At 35.7% G+C, this 15012-nt stretch overlaps 2 protein-coding genes across 3 annotated transcripts in view; one reads left to right on the plus strand and one right to left on the minus strand.

The window, feature by feature from the left end:
• The window catches only part of LOC133534740 (juvenile hormone acid O-methyltransferase-like), an 85626-nt gene extending 70725 nt beyond the window's left edge, over positions 1-14901 (plus strand). For both annotated transcript variants that reach the window (XM_061873996.1, XM_061873997.1), the window contains exons 2-5: positions 3291-3907; positions 4850-5021; positions 7889-7997; positions 9910-14901. In XM_061873996.1, coding sequence (XP_061729980.1) covers positions 3546-3907; positions 4850-5021; positions 7889-7997; positions 9910-10079 — 813 coding nt within the window. In that variant the 5' untranslated portion in view covers positions 3291-3545 and the 3' untranslated portion in view covers positions 10080-14901. The remainder of the gene's footprint in view (positions 1-3290; positions 3908-4849; positions 5022-7888; positions 7998-9909) is intronic.
• LOC133534730 (protein retinal degeneration B) overlaps positions 1-15012 on the minus strand; it is a 228934-nt gene that overhangs the window by 32330 nt on the left and 181592 nt on the right. The gene's annotated exons all lie outside the window — the stretch shown is intronic.

The following is a 15012-nucleotide window of genomic DNA, read 5'->3' on the forward strand; positions in this document are numbered from 1 at the left end:
GTTATACGTCACATGCTAACAAAATACCGTAAAGTCGGGTTACATGACCCTTTTTTCTTGTATTTTTTTATATACTTCTAGATCATTACGTTTCTATCCTTGATCCGAATTTATAGTTACGGTTTTTTTTTTTTTAAAGTTTGTAGTGTCATTTGAAGACACAGGGCCCTCGCTAAGGATACGGGCGACCCTGTGCCCGAGGTGACATTTGTGAAAGGCTTTAGTGAATTATGCGATGCCGGGCCCGGCATCACCATCAGACGAAAAGCAATGGTGATGCTCAGTTTAGAGGCCCGGCGTTGTTTTTGTGGTTTAGCTATTAATGGACCCATGGTCCCCGCATTGACTACGGGCGGCCATGGGCCCAGGTTGAGATTTGTGAAGTTGATTTATTAAGATAGGAAGTTTGATTTTTAAGAAGGGGGGTTGATTGATGATTTTTAGTTGATAATTTGTTTGTTTGCATTGAAGATAGGGGTTTGATCTTTACGATGGGGGTTTGATTTGTTAGTTATGGTTGAGAATACGAATTGGGACCGCAGTAGATGTTGGTAACGATACACGACAAACGCTGCTGCCCATACGTCGGTTTCCCTTAGTCGCCTTTTACGACACCCACGGGACGAGATGGGGTGGTGCTATTCTAAACGCCGGCACCACACGGCGGTATAGTTACGGTTAGGTGCATCTTAAGGATACGTCGGATAAGTAAACGTAAAAAAAACCTTCTGTGTATTTTTTTTTATTTTATCATTTTTGGGCCAAAGTTGATGCGGGTAAGTTTGAACTTTATACTTATTTTCATATAAAAAGTCCCACTATTAATCTAAACAACAAAGAAACCCAAGAAACCTCTTTAAGGTAGGCTAGCTAATGAAACGAATCAATTTTTGATACAATATTTGACATTTATTTGAGCAAAAATCAAACAAAAATAACTTTTTCAGTTCTGAGATAGAATAAAAGTTGTTCAAATTTTAACAAAACCTTAATTAACAGTCTGTTAATGAGAATCATCATTAGAATTAGTCAACATATACGATAATAATCACCTTTATTAGTAACAAGAATATGGTAATATTTTACCTCTAAGTAAAATAAAAGTACAAAATCTCAGTCAAGTAAAACTTAATACTGAAAACGTAACAAATTCTTAAATCACAGCATTTAAACGAGAATCATCGTTGGAAATAGTAGGCTAACAATTCGTTTTTGTAACTTAAGACTCACTTACACTTATTTTAAACCTATGGAGATCAAAAACTCACAACAATCATGAAAACCTTAAAATTTAGATACCAGCACTTAATTAATTCAGTCTTTCAACGAAAACTATCATTGGATTAACGAAAACTATCAACTGATCTTCGTCTAAAATGACATAATCATACAATACGATAGGTACAATCAATGGGTATTACTTGTAGGCTATTAGCTACCCGCGGGCTAAAGTTCCCTCGAAATGGGGGACAATGTTTACTATGATTATACTAACGAACTTTATGTTTCTAAGAAAAGACTAAATAAGTTTTTATTGTAATTGCAGTATTCTCAAAGACATGCTTTGTATCAAGATATAGGTATTAGTTACTTACCTTACCTTATTTCGCTGTTTTAACCAAAAGTTTGCAGACACCATTTATGTACGTACGTCTCACCTCACGCTTGATCGATACTAACTAGTTGAGACCTGCGCAAGCAACTTGGAAACGGTACCACGTCGCGGGTAGGTAGTGCCATTTATGATTTTAGAGCGTAACTGCTACGATCGGACGTCTATTGGCTTTGTGGCGGGATGTTAAATCTTTTTAATTTTTTGGGACAGTCTTTACCCTTAGGGCTAAAGAAACCCGGTTTTACGGTATGTCATAATTGTTGACATTATTTGTCTTATCTATTTTTATTAGTCGCCATTTCACTCGCCAAATAATTCAATTGGCCAACTATTTATTAATACAATAACGCCTAAAAGACATTTGACAGAGTCAAGTTAAGTGTGTTAGGTCAACTGCGACCAAAGAATGCGCCAGAACCGACTTCTTTTGCATCGTACAATGTTAAATTTTAAAAATAAGCCTTTTATATTAGACTTACGAAGTGATTCTGCTACCTAAAACACACACATATAGTTGTTACACATATAGATACAGTTGGATTTTTAAAATGTTCAGTGGGGGCAGCTACGAGATTCCATGTTGCTACGCCCGAATGGTATTATTCAATTGGAGATGGTCAAAAACAATATTTCCAAATTGAAAGAGCTTTTCTAGTGCTCTAACTTAGGTTGGTATCATACAGATTTCCTTACCCTGAATGGACATCAAAATTAGCATAAACATTGACGTTTTACTTGTTGACTGTATATATTTTTACAAGCTTTTATTTAACTTGCCCTGTTAGTATGTATGGGACAAATCTTGCAAGTAAAATTTGACCCACTTCCCGCTTTCCGATGTAAGTCGGATAACAATGCAATATTATGGTACCATCACGCTGATCTGATGATGGAGACCGGAGGTAGCCATAGGAACTCTGTGATAAAACAACGCAACCTTGGGGTTTTTAGAATTGTATCGATGAGTATTAGTTGCCTGTGGAAAAAAAGTACAGTCGGCAATAAAAGCTTGTACCAAAAATTAAATTTTTGCCAAAAACTTATTTTCATATAGTCTTTAATTAAAAAGTTAATATGAAATATTTACGTTTAGGGTAGGTTGTACATTAAATTTGAATTGTAGAAATCCACTATAAGAAACGATTGTTTTTAAATAAGGGGGTGAATGTGGGGCTTAACCTTTTTAATTAACAACATCTACGCGGGCCGGGGTTGATACTTCATATTTAAAATATTTATATCTCATCATACCCTAAACTTGAAAAAAAAACATCGAATAGAATATAATAAACCGGCACGTGTCTTTAGATCATTTGTAGTTTGTAAAGATTGTAATCGTTCATGTATGATACCACTGAAAAAACACACACTTAGATGTGATGCTGATAGGTTATGAGTATGAGTCGTTATTTATGAGTTACTATTAGCTGTGTATATTATGGTCGCTTTTTTTAGATAATCTGTATTTATGAATTTTATGACGTTGACTGTAGTACCCTAGCACGCATAACAACCGCATGATAAGTGACAGGAAAGCGAAATTGAATTATATACTTTAATCTTTAATAGAATACGATTATCAATTATATGAGTTTTCGAATGCATAAGGTGTAATACGTAGTTACAAACGGTTGTAATACATTTGATGCATAATAGCACCTTTGTTACTTTACAGAGGAATAGAAGGACCTACACCTGATGTAAGCAAGAAACGTGATCTGGGAATCCAACCTACAGAACCTCACATGCGTACTGATAAGAGCGAACGCACTCTTGCGGATTTCGTAGGAGTGGATGAGGGCACCGAGTAACATACCACTATATAAATACATACGCCGCGCCTCCGCCGAGACTCTCGCCGAAACTGCACCAAACACGGTCGGCTTGCGCACGCGACTCCCAGCCCTACAACGCAAATAAATACACGACAATGAATAACGCCGAACTGTACACGAAAAACAACGCGCTACAGAAGAAAGATACCTTAGATTGCCTCGAAGAATTTGCAGCGAAAATTAAATGGAAAAAATACGGTGCCAAAATCATTGACATAGGTTGCGGGGATGGAAGTACCACTACTGAGATACTGAAGTCCTTTCTTCCTGAAGATGTTGACGCGATAGTTGGTGGAGATTTAAGTGAAAGGATGGTGAATTATGCGAACGAGCACTACGGGGGCGAGCGGACGGTGTTCATCCCGCTGGACATCCAGGGTCGGCTGCCGGCCGAGCTGGGCGGCCGCTTTGACCACGCCTTCTCCTTCTTCACACTGCACTGGATAAAGAGGCAAAAGTAAGTCCTTACAATATTATTTGTGTTTTTACATATAAATTATATTGAGTAGGTAATCTTTAGATAATAACGATTTATTTAGTAACGCCACCAAATACTTTTGTGGGTTTCATTATTGGCGCCACGGCCACGTTCATTTTGGGGGTGCTAGCTAGCTTTTAACCACTTTAACAAGAAGTGGTGAATAAATGGTCAGTATATGAATAAATAGTAACTTAATAAAGCACTAGTCAAAACATAAATGATACCATTTAAAAATTATGTTGTTAAAATTATTAAATTTAGTTAGTCGTAATATTTCTAATTCCTTAACCTATGTAACCTACCTAGTATGTACATAGGTGCTGGTATGTACATACTGCTTACTGACTTAACTCTTAAATAGGTCGCTCTTGAAAATTTAACACAAATCAACCAAATGCATTAGTAGTGAGAATTAGAACGATTTATATCTCTACATGCATAGTACCTATAAAACGTCGGCCTATACGCTTTACTTTTTAAACTATACAGTAATTCAGGAGCAAGTTTAGATGGATAATACATTTAGGTTTAGTTAGTGAAAATTGTTTGAAATATGACGGTGACTAGTATCTCCATTGCAACCCTTCGAATCTGGGGCGGGTCGCTAGTTGTAGATAAACACTAAACAGATAGATATTCTTTATATATTTGTATTTTATTTAAATACATCAAAAACATCTATAATTAAACATGTAAAAAAATGCCGTTACCTGAGGGCCTACCGCGAACCATGTTCGACGTGTTCCCTCCCTGTTACATTTACGTGCGAAATTACAAGTGCGACAGAGAGGCAACACGTCAAACGTGGTTCGCGGTAGGCCCTCTGTATTCGAGCCGCACAGTATGGTCTGTATCGAACCTAGAACTACCGAACCAAATAGGCTAGATGGCTGTCTATCTAATGGATTGTGTCGTCAGGGCGGCGTTCAGCAACATATACCGGCTCCTGGACGAGGGCGGTAGCTGCCTGCTGCTGTTCCTGGGCCACATGCCCATCTACGACGTGTTCCGCGTGCTGGCCCACCGGGACCGGTGGAGCGCCTACTTGAACAACGTGGACAGTTTCACCTCACCGTATCATGATTCTCAGGTATTTTTTATACGCACTCGTGGATTTGTTTGTTGGTCGTTATATAGTCTACAAAAATAGTAGAAGGGACAGTTAATAAATATCTAAAGAATAATGTTCTCGATATAATCCCTCTCAACCTCCTTAGATGATTTTTTTTCAACCCCTTTTTAACCTCCTCAGGGGATGAATTAGGTTATACCAGTTTTGCTAGTTTCCGGAATTACCTCGTTTAGTCATTTCATAAAACGTTAATTTATAGAAGTCCAATTAAACAAACAATGACATCAGATTTAAGGAAAATAATCATAACTTGTGACATACTTTCTAGTCCAATCAAGAAAATTACTCTCAACTTACTTAAAAATTATCAGAATAAAGGCCAGGCCACACCGCTTGCGTCTCCAGCATATATAGGTAAGGCATATAATATAGTTAAGGAGGTGCCTACACAGTTTCGCATATTACGCATCGCAAGTATCACACGCAATGCAACGGATTTGGGACGCTTCGTATTAGAAACTCATACAACTGCGACCAGTAATCCGCATCGGACGCATCGCGCTACCGCAACTAAGTATACCTACCGGCAATATCGCACCGATACCGACGTCGACGTTTGCCGATGCCTGGTGGCTTTTTCTTATTTTTAGTACATTTATCATTATTTTACTGTGAGCGTATATTATAACCTAACAAACAAACAACTTAAAATAAAACATGTTTCCCTGAATCCAACCAATCATACCTACGCAAATTCATTTCAGGGGTTACGACAGGGATTACCAGGCTGATTTTAGAAAAAAATAAAACTGAATTTATATTTCCAATAATCCTTAGATTTGACGAGGAATCAAACCGGTGATCATCATGACAAAGTTGGACTTCGTAGGAAAAATGCCAAAAATTTAATTGCGCCCTCGTCACCCCACGGCCCACGCCTACGAGTACATGACTGTCATGTGCATTGATTGTATTTTCATTTACACTATTTTATTTTGTTGCTGTTTTCGTATTGTACGAAGGAGCCCTACATTAATGTGGTCCGAAACACACTTGGGCAGTTTTTTTACGGAAATTAATAAGTTTGTACCAGCAACAAGCGAACATATATTAATAGCCTTCCCAGCTGTGACAACAATTTATATTTACGAGTACATTTGTCGCGTAACTAGCAGTGACCTTGTTATTATTATTTTTTTTCTGATAATACACAATGGTATTAAAACGATACTGGAGGCGGCATTTTAGTATTTAGTAAATAAATTAAAATATATTTTTACACAGTTGTAATTTAATTTGTACCTATAATTTTGTCATTTATATAATACACCATAGCAAATTTTTGCATATGATTCTTAATGTTGTTTTTAATACTCACAAAAAAATACCAAACTAATAATTGACTTCATAGTTTTTTTTATTTTTATTTATGTTGTTATAATATTCGACCATAGTTAAAATGTAGTTATTTGTGCAACAAGAGAGGAAAGTTAGTTTTTCTTGCGAGTGTTGATTTTGAGTCAAAAACACGAGATGTAAAATAACTTTGCTCTCGTGTGACACATACAACTTTTCACCTCAGTAGTGAGAACATATAAAAGGTTAAAATTTTTTAACATCAAGTAAAGTTTGTATTCCTGTATTCATAGCCTTCACTAAATTAAAAAGCTACTTTGTCTCACTCCCTGGAGTGACGAAAGTAGGCTTTTTCGAGCTGCTGAGTTGAAAAAAATATGTCGGTCAATGCTCGTTGATCTACTTATTCCATTGTTTATTAGACCCCAAATATTTATTTATTTGGGGTCTAATATATTGGTGCAGCGTAAACGCTCAGAATTAGTTCATTCGTCCACTGATCGCTACGAGTAGTCCGTATGACGTCACCCACACGCATCGGAAAATATGCCCCGCCGAGCGATTACGTCGGCATTGCCGGTAGCACATTGCGCCCGCTGCGTCAGCTGCGTACGATGTACGATGTGGTCGATGTGGAACAGTTGTTGTACCTGTGTTTCTATACAACCCGTTGTGTACGATGCGTCCGATGCGTGCAAATCGGGACTGTGTGTCGCTTACCTTTACTCGATTACGGGAAAGCTAAAAGGAGGCTTTATGATATTAGCAATTCAACTTCGACATTTATTCAGCAAATAGGCCACAAGGGCACTTTTACACGTCAACATGGAATTTACATACAAGCAAAAACAAGCACATCAACAATTAAGTTTAAAATACAATTAATTGAAAATATTAATGCAAACTACTTAAAGTATTATTGTTTAAAGAGAAAGTAAGTGAATTATTATTATTACTTAGATATTTATAAAGTCTCTAAATGTCGAATTACAAAAAATAACTAAAATAATAAATTAATTTAAAAAAAAAACAAACAGATACAAAAAAATAATCTAAAATTATTTAGAGGTGTAAATATCTGTAAATGTCAGAACTAAATGACTTTTATCAAATTATCCTTAGAGATGTATAGAGTCTCTAAGAGAATTGCGTATAATTAAAACATTCATTAGGATAAAAGAAACATACGAGAACCGAATGAGGTGTCTCACTATAATTATAGTCAAAAATAAAGTTAGCTTAAACAGACCAGTCTCCACAAACAGCACCCGTTCACGAGTATGACGCGTATATATATACGCGTCATACTCGTACTCAACAACAACCAAAATGACTATAGGTAACCCTCTGTTGGTCCCCGCCTGCGATACTTACCATCAACAACAATATTCTTGTTGGGCTTGTTTTCCTCTTCTTTAGTGTCCAGTCGGGTTTTTGTTTTTTTATAATAGGTATGTATAATTTTTTAGTTCAAAAGTTTAAAGTAGTTATAGGAAATATCTTTTATTTTGTTTGTTTTGATATTTCAGGATCCAGAAAACGAAGTCAAAACGCTTATGACGCGAATCGGCTTCAAAAACGTCGAAGTTAAACATCAGGACAAATTCTTCACATTCAATAGTCTGGATAATTGTAAAAGTACGTGGAAATTGAGTTTACCGAATATTTTTTAAATATTTATACTGCTTTAAAGCCGAAACCAGTTACCCTTTGATTATGTGGTCGTATCGAAAATACACGCTGTATATATAAGTGCACGACGAAGTGCATTTGGTGGCTCTTTGTTATGGAGCGAGTTAGGTTTGTAAAAGTAATATAGATCTTAAAACAGCGTAAACAGGAACTTGTTTCAAGACAAATTACCTATTTCCGAAAGTATTTACTTTGTTAAACAACTTTTAAGCCGTGGGTATAAAAAATATAGAGAATCTCGTGAAAATATGGCTTCTAATTTTCAATGAAAATCACTGAATTACAATAATTAAATAATATGTAAACAATTGCAAGCTATTATTTTTTGGTAAGTTGTGACCTTATGAACGAATAAGTAATATGTGAATAATATTGATGTAATGACTAATTAATAATAATTGAATCATATGTAAGTTGTGACCTGTAATATATCATTACCAATAAAGGATGTCTATGTCTATGAACTCTACACAGAGCATGGGCCGACATGTTTTTGGCCGGTTTTGTGATTGGCATTTTATATCAATAGGGTCATATTCTATGTATTTAAGTATTTATATATTATATATATCGTTGTCTAAGTACCCTCAACACAAGCCTTATTGAGCTTACTGTGGGACTTAGTCAATTTGTGTAATAATGTCCTATGGGCTATGATCTATGATATTTATTTATATTCTAGGCCATGTCTTTATGTCCTTTAAACATGCACTGTGGAATGGTGCAAGGGTCTTAGTTTTTAGTGCTGTTTAGTCTGGGCTCCGAGTAGAAAATAAAGTAGGTTACAAATAAATAAATTTAAATAAATAAATATTGGACATTCTAACACAAATTGACTAAGCCTCACAGTAAGCTCACGAACGCTTGTGTTGTGGGTACTCAGACAACGATAAATATAATATATATAAATACTTACATACATAGAAAACAGCCATTACTCACGGATGTATATCCATGCTCATCGCACGAATAAATGTCCTTACCGGGATTCGAACCCAGGACCATCGGCTTCACAGTAAGCTCAAGAAGGCTTGTGTTGTGGGTACAGACAACGATAAATAGAATACTTATAAATACTTAAATACATAGAAAACATCCATGACTCAGGGACAACTATCCATGCTCATCGCACGAATAAATGCCCTTACCGAGAATCGAACCCAGGACCATAGGCTTCATAGGCAGGGTCACTACCCACTAGGCCAGACCAGTCGTATAGTACCTACACTTAGTAGAACATAAACAGTACCTACAGATTCTGCTCCTATAGGCCCCAATTGAATAATAAACTCTTCATTGACTATTTATTTTCGGCCCGATAAGTACGTCTTTAAGTATTGGTCTATAACGAGAGGTCACCAGACCCTTGAAATGAATTCCTCTACCGTGAACACTTCTAGTAAAGATAAACAGGATGGATAGAATTGATTTGACATGTCGTGTCGTGTGTTGTGAACTGATATTGAATCGTAGATAAGGAGACGCTTCATATACTTTCCGAACAAAACATTCTATATCAAAATCAAATTTTAGGAGAGATATTATGCCGCAGACATACATAATTTCCATTTTCATCTACCTATGAGATAGAAAGTGCATGCCCGTGTACCGACCTAGGTACAATGCATTTTGCTGACTTAGGTCAATTTCGTGACCCGCGAAAATCGAAGTTCGTCAATTGCGGGCATTTTTTCTGTCTCTCTACGTCTTGGTCAGAGTAAAAGAGGAAGATCCCCGCAATTTGCGAATTTTGGTTTTCGCGGTAGACCCCTTGTATGGCTTTTTATTGTCTGGACATATTTGTGAATATCACGAACAAATGTTTCTTATTTCAGTTGGGTCTATCTGTCTATTGCAGAAGCCGTGAAAGCCGTGACGCCGTTCAACATTCCCGAGGAGCAGTGGCCGGAGTACCTGAGGGACTACCTGCAGGTCGTGCGCGATATGCGCATGATGGACATCAACAACAACCAACACGAGTCCATAAAGTGCCACTACAAGGTCATCGTGGCCATGGGCACTAAGTGATCGCTGCGACACTACTTCTGCGCATTCATAGGCTAGTTGACTGACGACACAAATCAGCACATTAAACATAATCATCACGAGTACTACACTAAGTATATTGTCAGAGGATATATATATTATTATAAAGATTAGGTGATGATTGGTGAACGCAGCCGAAAAAAACAAGCGGTGCTCGTAAATAGGGAAAATGCAATCATGATTTGTATGTATATTTTGCCTTTTAGTCACTGCGACATTAATATAGTCTGTCAAGCAAAGTATGTCAGCAGCAATGTACAGCAAAGGGAAGTAGGGCAACACTCAAAAAGCAGTATTGCGTTGGTATTGCGTTAAGAAAAGCAGCAATGTACATTGAACCAAAAACATGTAACTATCATAACCTCAAATTTTACAAATATTTGCGATCAACGACCGTGATTGTACAAGCTTATTTAATATATTGGTATTTAATGGTGACTGCAGAAATTTCTCTTGAAATAGCAACGATTCAGAATGTAAACATGATGGCTGTCATTCACTTTTCACATTCCACAGATAAAACACAGATGACACGCGATTTTAGAATTATTCGAAAACAGTGTTGCCTTTTTTTTTAATTTGCCGCCTTTTGCTACTGACAAGATTTGCTTGACCGAGTATATCTTGGAGGATTTAAAAATTGGAGACGCCTTGATTGTAATAATTTTCTATACAATACAGTCTGCCGATTTTTGTGGGGGAGGGGCAAATGTATGGCTATTTCTACATAACGTACAAATAGCCATGTCAGATAAACGTCACTCCATACAATACATATGACCATTGGCCGAGCTTTTCGACAGAGGGGTAAGCTCTTAAAGGCGTCTCCAGTTGTTAAATCCTCCAATATTATATATTCCATTATTATCGAATAAAGTTACACAAAACGGAAAGATTTGTGAAATACTCATCAGCGTTTTGACACTGATGACGTCACCTTACAATGAAAACTGGACAATCAATTTGAAGATAGTGTATTCAGTCATCATAGGCGCCACTACGCCATCTGACGGTATAGGCTAACTGGTACAACGGTAATTTTTTATTTACCTATTTAATAATTTTTAGGACAATAAAACTATTTATTTTTTATTCATTAAACTATGCATATAATAAATTTATTGCCCTAATGAATCATTTTAATAAATAAAAAATTAACATAAACCATAAATAAATTATTTGTACCACGAACTCTTCCTTGAATTATTTGTACCGCCAGATGGCGTAGCGGCGCATTTGGTGACTGAATACTATCTGAGTAGGTATATACCTATACACCTACGCATATAAACACATAGTTTGGCCCAGGACTAACTTATTTCAAACATAAATAGAGTATAGACAGAGAGTATCATACTGGCTTTGTCTTACGCTAGTACTAGCACCCAAATGAAAGGGATGAGTATAATTTTTTTGGTTCTTACTGACTGACAAGTTGTGTATGCCAGACTATATAAGTTACTCTAGCTATGATTTCAAGTAACGATGAGGACGTTCATTCTGTGGTACTATGTGCTGTATCAAAAAAAAATGAGCAGAGCTTTTTAAAGAAATTACTTATATGAAATAAATATTCAGTAATCCGAGATACATATAATTTTGTTGTAGTTGTATCACTGAACTTATATGACGTCGTTGATGGTGCAGGCCCTTTTAACGTTCGAATTTGAACTGTCACTTTAAAACCGCATTTTTTCCCAATAAATGGATTTTTTTAAAGTTATAATATACTGGTGGACTATTTTAGATGGTATTATTTAAAATGAAAGCATAAATAAAAATTCTGCAGGTTCCCTATTTAATGTTCTATTATTAGGCGTGTTTAAATAAGGTCAACTAGCTTATTATTGTACCTGGATATTCAGCAGAAATAACGTTCTAATCCTTGAAGTACAAATGTAACAGTATTACTCGTACAAGTGACATTCACGAGTTCATGAGTAAATGTATGTAAACCTAGATTTAAGTATTAGTAGGGGTAGGGGTAAGAAAGTATGTGGAAGACTTAAACCAATGTCATATATTCTGGAAATACACACCGTCACTGTGTTCTTCTTTACTATCCCCGGTTACACTCTGTAATACTAACATATATTGCTTTACGATTACAATATGAGACTATGCGCGTTCAGTTTGTGACTTTACATTAAGTAAAGTAGTTACGTTTGACCAACTCGGTATTAAAACGTCAGGTGACAAGCAAATATCACTAATTATTTAAAAAAATAAAAATCAACCTTATTTTAGTAGTAATATGGTTCATTATGGCTATGAATTTGTGATGGTAATTAGTGAGTTTTGCTTGTCACCTGACGAAAATTAACAAGGGTATCATATATTGATAAGCCATTTAAATATATTTGTCTACCTTACAGTGGTGGCGCGTCTGAAATATTCGTAGGGAACCCGGAGCTAATTTTGCTTTCCTTTTCTCCATGAACCGATCGTGAAAGTACTCAACGGGCTGAAATTAGACAAGCCGGTGGGAATCGAGTTCTTTGATCGATCCGCCACTGCTACCTTAACCTTTTAACCGCCGCAGTGCGACAAATAAGATGAAACTTCGTGTCACTTCGTACCGGCGGCGATACGAGCACGCTCGATGAAATTCTAAGCAGTTAAAAGGTTTAATAAAATGGTACCTACGTTAATGAATCATCACATAAATATATGACTAAATTAATTATAAGATTAATTTATTTTAACTTTAAGTATTGATTGTTAATTGTTATACTTTTTTATCTAAACATACTAATTATGCATATGGACAAATTGGATTAAGAATTGGTCTGTATTACATTTAAATAATAAATATATGTAAAAAATTTAACATATTGTTTTTAACATGTCTAATACAGTCCTAGTCATAAACAAGGCAGGACAGCTCAAACAGAGCGCATAGGTCGGGTACTTGTTAGGCTGTGGACCGACCAAATAAATGTAACAGCAAAATGTTTAACAGAATCCATCAACACAAAATCAAACAGCGCCATCAGGCTCTTGAATGCAAGAGAAGAAAAAAACATTGAAACCTAAGTTGTAAAAACTGATTATTGTAGAAAACTAGAATAGAAACGGCTTATTTCCGTTGAGGAACATTAAATTCTTACTTTAACCTATTAGAGCAAGATCCCAGAGCCACCATACCTTACTTATTTTCTCATAAAATGTATGGGATAATGTAGTGTTCGTTAGTTGCTATATTGGTCCGACGGCCAGAAGTCGTCGGAACATCAAAGGTCTTGCGGAAACCAAGCCCGCGAATACCTATAACCTATAACCTATAGCAGCCTGCATTGGAACTCCCGCATTTCTATCTTGGTATTGAGCTTTGATTATTTACTTGTCGCACCTCTTTTTTTATAAACCACTTCGGTATCCTTAGACCTATCGTGATAAAAAGAAACGGAATAAATATAACAAAGGAGATGAGAGATATGATTTTTTTAGAATTACGATATTTCTCTAATAGGGTTGTCACTTTTAAAAAGTTTTATTTTGCAAACATTCTTTTTGCGTAAAAAAGGCTTTAGTTATTTTCTATCTATATATCTTTTAAAAATAAATGAACTTAAATATAGATAAGCTTCAAACTACATGTCAATGTTCCTTAAATTAAAATTCATTCAATATTTTTCACTTTTCAAATAAACGATCGACAGACGCAGCCTGGTGACTAGCTTAAAATTTGTAAAGGCAACACATATTTTAATGCTACTTTTTGATAATGCTAGTTCAAAGGAAGCATTTTATAGTTACCCTATGTGGAATAAAATGACACATAATATCAACTTGGGCGGCTGCGGCCTGCGGACCGAGTGCAGATAAAGATTACAGTGGCTTGCGGTAACGCGACGTAATAAAATCATCATGATATTTTGACTAAACTAATAATAAATGTGATTTAATAAAGTTTAATGTACCTTTAGTTTTAGTTTTACAAGCCTTTTGTTTAAAAGTTACCTGCGTTATTGTACAAATTAGCATCTCTATTATTAGCAATTACCACCGACGGCGTTGTCGCTTTTTTTCTCTTTGGAAGGTAACTGATAAGAATAATTTGCGACCCTGAATTTTTTTCTCAGGTAAGTAGGTACTTATTATCGCTAAAGTTTAATCGTTTACGAATTAGTCTCGGCTTGTCCTGTGACTACTGGACCTTTGAACTTTGAACCGATCGGAAACTACTAATCCAATTTTGTACCCAAACTCGGGGTTGGAGCTAAACAGTGAGTACATTTTTTATATTAAGTACCTATTGATGCGGCCTATCTGTATACCTACTTACTGGTTTAGAGCAAAAGAAGATTCTGGTTTAAATAATATTAAATTCAATTAGACTGAAAAACTACGATAACAGACCTTTTTCATCGTGCTCTTCTCAAAAAAATTAAGCAAAAACAATCCTGGCTAAGTTTTGTCCCTTCTAAAGTCAAGCGAAATCCAGTACACATAAATCAAAATAATGAGGACTTAGATCTTATACTTATTTTGTTCGAGCAAAGCTAGGTCTCGCAGATATTATAGCTTTGTACCTACACCGAAGTAAAATTTATATATTCAGACGAGGAATGATGAGATAATTATATTATATAGGTAAGTAAATTATCTTTTATACCACCTCGATATGTAATATATTTTTTAAATCGTAGGACGTAGGATACTTGTACGATTAGCAACATGTATGACAAGAAACTTATAAAAAGTTCGCACGATAAAAAGTCTTCACTCTTAACTTAACTAAAAATGTTTTAATGTAAACTGACTCGTTTTTTATTATAATTGAATATACTGATTTAAATAGTGTATTTGTATCATTAATTGCTACACATGTAAACCTTTAAGTTTCATCGTACAGGAGAAGCCTCATGTGAATCCGTAAGTATGTACCGATGAACTACTAAAAATTGATTAT

This window comes from Cydia pomonella, chromosome 2 (assembly GCF_033807575.1).
Source record: "Cydia pomonella isolate Wapato2018A chromosome 2, ilCydPomo1, whole genome shotgun sequence".
NCBI lineage: Eukaryota > Metazoa > Arthropoda > Insecta > Lepidoptera > Tortricidae > Cydia > Cydia pomonella.